A 7,011-nucleotide genomic window follows, 5' to 3' on the forward strand; every position below is an offset into this window, starting at 1 on the left:
GGGGTTTTCAAAAGGAGGGGTGGCTTATGGCTGATATGCCAATATCTACATGTCCACATGTTCCGTGTTTAAAATTTGTTACAGATAATTCAATTAATTATATCAACGTTGTTGGGGGTGGGAAAATATCGATTCTTATAGTTTTTTGGTCGCTGATTTCGAATCTGACGTCAGTTTTTCGATTGCGACATCATGGGAAGGTGGACATGGCCAAGAAGTGTTCCTAAAATTTCTCACAAATTTAGGTACATATAATATTTCTTTTATCATGTCGTGTAATCCAATTTAAAACGTACTGGATCAGTGTGACGGGCTAATCGACACTAGTAACATATAATCCGACGTAATTCATCTGAGATTCCCCCGCATGACACATAAGCTAATAATTCTGCAGTATCGTCAATCTTCCCGTCATGAGGCTTATTCTTACAAATTGACCGAACATGGTGAGTTGACCATTAGTCAAATATTTCTAATTATTATTTTGTGTCATTGATTTGATCATAACTTGTTTTCTTAACAAATATCTGTAGGTGGTGCAAGAGCAATTTGGGAATTTTCTAAGGAATTTGTTAAATACGTATGGGTAACAATAGTTTTGACAATAGAGGCGCAAATTAAATCGAGTTTAAGCTTGTACATAATGTGTAAGTTATATAATAGCTCACACACCCAAAGCGACAAATGGAATGTGACAGTATCCGTCTGAACTGAAGCTCTTCTTATTGCAATACTTATTTCACAAAAAATGATTGTCAGTCAAAATTGATCCACTTTTAATGAAATTTATTTTCTAGAATCTCACATGAAACTGGAGCAAACGAAACGGGTTGATTTCTTTTCATGATTTTGATAACAAAGCGAACAAATGACACTTATCCATCATTCAAGAGAAAGTACATTTTTCGAACTGCGTATCAATCACAAACTATTAATATTTACTATATACCTTTCAATACACACTAATACTACTAATAACACATGTACATAGACGGGAGGAATAATGATGACAGCGTGCCGTATCATAGGTATCGAATAATGCGTCGTCCTTCCCTTTCATGTCATGATGTTCCTTATTTGCTCCGCTATTCTGTCATCCCCACTACTTGATTATTTCTTTTGAGCAGGAACGAGTAAATTCTGACCAATTCCGGAAGGGGAGAGAAACGAGGACAAGGAGCACTAAACGGAAAAGAAGGTTGATTAAAGCACTAGTCGGGAGAAATGATACCTACGACTACGATAAATACATAAAATCCTACCCACCAACCACGCCAACGCCATAATGTATAGCCATCCTTTTACTTGGTTTCTCAATCTTCTCTCACATTACATATTATGCATGTTCTCAGAAATAGATTGGACAATGTCATGAACTGAACACGATGATCAAGTCAAAGTCGACGTCGACGGTGGGGAACAAACCAATAACAAAGTGTCAGTCAAATCAATTCAGGAAACTCACTCCTTACGACCATCAAATACTGGTGCTGGGAATAACTTGGACTTATTTGCCATTTGACCGTGTACCACAAAGCAAAGACACCTGGTCGTTCGTCGGAGCTCGATAAGAAAATACGAAGAAAGTCATATGACATTGCAGTTAACCAAGGTTTGCAAACCTTGAGCAAAGAAAGTTTTGTGTGGGTTGGATTAATTCTTGTTTCTTCATTAATACGTATAAATTTGGCATAAATTTAAGTTTTGTGACGTCAATTTTACAGAAAACATAAATTCAGGTTCGCAGTCGAGGTAAAATTATTCAGTGATCAGTTACTCAACCAGAGTTGTGAAGAAATCATCAAAATGTGGGGTTTCAAGACGTGTTCTCATCTCCTGAGTGGTGGTCCCTTGCTCCTCCTCTTGTTGAATTGTCTCGTCGAAGGTACCACAGCCGATTCTCATTAGATAGAAATGACTTTCGAACTCATGATTGAATAATTTTCTGCGTTTTCCAGTCTCGGGAATTCGGTGCTACGAATGTTCCAGTTCTTGGAATGACGATTGCACCATGAGCCCACCACCGTCACGATATCTTAAATTGTGTTCAGGTAAAGTGACCCCGATTTACGACCTCATTAAAGTTTTTTGCGTGTTCCACTTTCATATATTACATGTCCCTCTGCGTCGTTGTTGTCCTTAGTTCCTCTGTGCAGCAAATTTTACGCCGAGGAGAACGGGATAATCCGGGTTGAAAGGTATTGTGGAGGATCTGACTTTTCGAACGGGTGTCGTGACGCATCCTTTCCCGACCGATCGCCAGGAACGCGGTACCGTGCCATGAGTTGTCGATGCAATGACCAGGACGGGTGCAATGCCGCACTGAATCTGAATGCCTCCTTTTCACTTCTCATTATTATTTCAACAACGGTTCTGAATTTGTGGTGGTTTCAGACACAGCGCTGAAAAGTTTGTCAATCTCGTGAGAATATTTCTCTCACAGCAATGGCATCATTCAAATGTTTTTTAGGAAATTGAGCTAACATTTCTGTATATTGTAACTTAACGTAGAACGCTACCTGAAAATTAAGTTGCCTAAATATCCATCGGTCCAATTAAATATGTTCTGCTTCTCTTTCAAGTTTATCCTTGGTATTAAAATCACATTACGTAATGCAATGCAACCTGCGTTAATATTTGTTTGTTTGCATTCACCTTGTTTGAGTTGATACGAATATGTACACCAGCCAGTAGTTTATTCCATTCTTACAAAGGTAGGCAACACCAGGTAATAAGTAAGTGCATGAAGCGTCAATAAGCAGTATGTAGAAATACTATGTAGTGTCCGATTATGTAGTTGACTAGTATCCGGAAACATGGTCAAGAAACAAACATCCGTACCAATCATATCTGTAATACCTGTCAATCAATGTACAAAGTATCATATGTAAAATACACACAGCTATTGACATTGCCAACAAAACCACAAATTGGATCGGAGTGTACTTAGCTCATAGATCTATACATAAAGTGAACGAGTTATGTACTGTGCGGGTGGAGCTTAAACCTACGGCCTCCTGAAGTACCTTGTGCTGACGAGGGAACCTCTTATAGTGCCCGGAGCTCCCAGCATAACCACTATGTACATTCGACGTAGATTTTAATACTAGTCGGATGATGTGACAAAATTTCCGTGTCAAAATGACATTTCGTCAAGTGGTGACGACTTTAGTGACGCGCCGAACGGTCACTTTCGCCCAAAAGAGGAACGCTTTTCACCACTCGCTCCTCACTCATCTCACTTAAATCTCAACCCATTTACTCATTGAGTAAACTCGCATCCAATTTAACTGTGTTGACAATATAATCCTTGTTTACTATTTTTAGTCTTTTAATATTATTTTTTACCTTGAAATATTCGGAGTTTAAAAATTATAGAATGTTTATAATTGTATCAATTTGTGAGGCTGTTCTTAAAATCGCAAAGGACAGGTATTCAGGGGATTCCAACGCTTCATCAATTCCAGTTAATAAAGTTGAAATTGTCGACCGAGTTTTGCGGAAGATTTTGTCAATAATTCAAATACAGTTAAATTAGATGGGGAGTTTACTCAATGAGTAGATCGGTTGAGATTTAAGTGAGATGGATGAGGAGCGAGTGGTGAAAAGCGTTCCTCTTTTGAAAGCATGGACGAAAGTGACCGTTCGGCGCGTCACTAAAGTCGTCACCACTTGACGAAATGTCATTTTGACACGGAAATTTTGTCACATCATCGGACTAGTATTAAAATCTGCGTCGAATGTACATAGTGGTTATGCTGGGAGCTCCGGGCACTATAAAAGGTTCCCTCGTGAGACTAGGGTTTCTCGTGAGTTTAGCTCCATTCGCACAGCACATAACTAACTCACTTCAAGTTTAACAAACTAGCTTTTGTAAAGTAGTTTACTATAGCATACACTGTTCTGAGGTACAATTCTGAGATGTGTACAATATAGAAATATGAACATTATTTATTCAAGATACTACCAATAATTCCTTGACAAGATCTTATTAGTTACAAAATTTTTTGCGTTTTTGTGTGCTTGAAGAGCTTAATAAAATCACATTTGAGGATATTATGGTGCCCGAAATATTTAAACGACATCAATGCAAACATGGAAATAACATTTTAAATAAGGCGAAACGAATTTAGTTCTTAATTTTATTTTTTATTTTACATCATAGTTATTTTTATGAATGCAAAAAATAACAATTAATTTACTAATCAAATAGTCATGAAACAAGTAAGTAAGCAACATTTTGGAAATTAAATACCACCGAGAATTTAGACTTAAACTAATAGGATCAAAGTAATCCATAAAAAATTATAAAAATGTATGTAGTTCATCTATTATCTATTACCCATCGGTAAGGCATCGGAATTTTATTAAGCAGCCTCCAGCCACGTCTTTTTTGCCCTGAAAAATAATAATGTAATTAGCATTTGTAGCCTAGGAGTCCTATGCCATTTATAAAACAAGAATCTATGAAGGCACATACCATTCTAGAACATTGTCATCAACTTCAACGATGTGAGCCAGATTATCCAAGTCGTAGCTTACAACACGCAGAGGGAATGATTTGCGTACGAAATTTTCATTGATGGCATCGGATTTAAATTTATATCCTGAATAGTGAAGATAGACTTTTAGTAATAGTTTATATACGCAAATGTATTAATGTATATACATATGTAAGTGTACTTGCACAATTTTACCTGGAATTAGGATCCTCGCATGTCCCATTGGTAAATTAAGCAAATCCTTTGGCGCAGGTCGCATTATGCAAGATGAAGACACCTCATCCAATGTCACAAAAAATTTGGCATCATCCAAATCCCAAATGTGGGTTAAGTTTCTCATTACGCGCCTCCAACGACAATTTTTATCCTCATTGTTGCTATCTGAAAATTGGCGAATAATTGTCGTTCACGTTTACTGGAATTATTTAAACAAACATTTAGTTAAATAGTTAGTTGCGTACTTGTTTGCGATTTAGTTCCTCTCTGCATGAGAAATACTTCATCCACAACAGGATACCACGAGGAGCAATGAGATATTAGATCGCAATATTTGAAGACATGTAGATTCCAAATTCTGATGTTGTCAGATATCTCCTCGTCTTCCAGGACGCGAAACAAGAAAATTTTGCTGGACTTTTCGGAGGTAGTGACAGTGCCTTTGTAAATTTTTCCAATGGAAAGACAAAGTGGTTGCATAATATCAAAAAATTTGACTCTAGTTCCACGACCGTGGATGGCTGTATTGGAATTAAAATATATGGATATATATTATATTTAATTTAATTTAATTGCTCCCTTACATTCCACTACATTACACTAACCATAATTTCTTAACTATTAGACAAACATGGTATTATGCTTATTTTTCATATTACTCTTCCCTCACCCTCGACAATACTCTTTGAATTTTTGATGGTGACTTTTTTCTCCACCCTCTCATATTCCCAATGCTGAAGTTGTACAATCAAGGTGGCTGGATTTGCTTCGTTTGCACATTTAAGATCAAGCTTCATTATCCCAGTGCTATCTTCATTCACCTGTAAAAGAATGGGAACTGTGAGAGAAGCCTAGTGAATTATATAAGTAGTCTCCTAAATCCCCTCTAATGTCATTTTGGCGTGAGCACAAAATATATCAAAGTTGCCGACAAATGCTACCTGTACAGGCCATAGCACTTACTTTAACAACGTGTAGTTCAGAATACAGCAGTGAATCCATCAAGTTTCTATAAGTGGATCGGTAAAACATGCGATTCTCATTTGTAATATCAACGTTGTTAATATGAACCCAGCAACCGAACTTGTCCAACGGAATCTTTAATACAAACAGTCGAAATTATTAAAATTTGAAATGATTTGTACACAGAAAGAAACTGCATAAACTTTTTTCTTACGCTTGATATTTCTTCTGAAGGCAGAAAAATGTCCGACATGTCCACATACTGTGATATTCCCAAGTCAGTAATAGTGATCCAGGCCTTGTTTGAGTCTTTATCAAGGCTGCCTCCTTCTTTTTGTGTAATAATCCCTCGCCACGGTTTGTTATGAATTCCTCCAATTTTCCGAAGGAATGGTACATCATCGCGCTCATCTCCATCAATGCCAATCCGCGCCACGACCACTGTCCCGACCGGGGGGATGACTTTAACACAGTCTAGAATTATAAGCAATCCGCTTAGTAAATTAAAGCTTTGAAATTTGACAAGTTGGTTGAAATGTTTGTATCAAATAATCTTTGAATTTCTTACTGAGATTGCCATTGTCCGTTAGTGCATCTAAAAAGTCAATGAATTCCTCCGATTGGTACGCCAGCAAGAAAACTCGACCAACTTGATCGTCATCATATGCAGTTAGTAAAACTACTCCATCACTGTTGTCTTCAGTCAGGGTGCGTCCAAATGGCGACGACAACGGGAATGTCGACAGGTTGGGCGGCCTTGTCACCGGGGATTGTGCCATCGGCATTTTCGAACAGTTGGCCAGGCCTGCTTTTCTCGGACTGTTCTGTCCTTCATCCAAGTGAAATAACTTCTTGAGCTTTGACGTGGCTTGTTTCCACATTTTACGAGTTAAATTATTCAGTCAAGAATAAATTAGTTATCTATGAAAATTAGTTGATTAGCTGATTGATAAGGGCCAGTGCGTGATTGAGCTGAGAACCGCCTGTCCCAGTTTCCTTATCCAGTATTTAGAATTTGTTTATCTTGTTTAACCTGGCATCACAAAGAGCAGAATGAAGAAATACTTGTTATTACAAAATTATTGCTTGCTTGCTGTCTGGCTAGGCGCGAGGATCGTGGTGGTGCGGAATTTTAGCAGCATTTCTTTCATTGGTCCAAATGAGATTCTCAATTTTTATCGGAAATGTAACTCTATGAATGCCACATGCATTTTATCTGATTATCGACATTTCCGCATTACTCGTCTGTCCTCTCTGTGATTATTTCTGCATGTTTTTTAAGGATTTTTAAAAATTTACAACTAAATCATGAGCACTTGTGACAAAAATA

General features: G+C 37.5%; 2 protein-coding genes across 2 annotated transcripts; one reads left to right on the forward strand and one right to left on the reverse strand.

Annotated features, from left to right (window-relative positions):
* Positions 1-1,503: 1,503 nt before the first annotated feature.
* LOC110861996 lies at positions 1,504-2,619 on the forward strand. The gene is made up of 4 exons (XM_022111127.2): positions 1,504-1,643; positions 1,725-1,885; positions 1,959-2,051; positions 2,144-2,619. Exons 2-4 carry the CDS (start codon positions 1,807-1,809, stop codon positions 2,404-2,406), a joined length of 435 nt encoding a protein of 144 aa, XP_021966819.1. The 5' UTR covers positions 1,504-1,643; positions 1,725-1,806; the 3' UTR covers positions 2,407-2,619.
* A 1,508-nt stretch (positions 2,620-4,127) lies between these two features.
* Positions 4,128-6,789, reverse strand: LOC110862019. Its single transcript, XM_022111159.2, has 8 exons — positions 6,250-6,789; positions 5,896-6,155; positions 5,682-5,816; positions 5,389-5,539; positions 4,964-5,239; positions 4,698-4,883; positions 4,481-4,607; positions 4,128-4,398 (listed from the first exon to the last, which is right to left on the reverse strand). Exons 1-8 carry the CDS (start codon positions 6,560-6,562, stop codon positions 4,368-4,370), a joined length of 1,479 nt encoding a protein of 492 aa, XP_021966851.1. The 5' UTR covers positions 6,563-6,789; the 3' UTR covers positions 4,128-4,367.
* Between the last annotated feature and the right edge of the window lie 222 nt (positions 6,790-7,011).

Source organism: Folsomia candida, unplaced genomic scaffold, assembly GCF_002217175.1.
Source record: "Folsomia candida strain VU population unplaced genomic scaffold, ASM221717v1 Fcan01_Sc048, whole genome shotgun sequence".
Classification (NCBI taxonomy): Eukaryota; Metazoa; Arthropoda; class Collembola; order Entomobryomorpha; family Isotomidae; genus Folsomia; species Folsomia candida.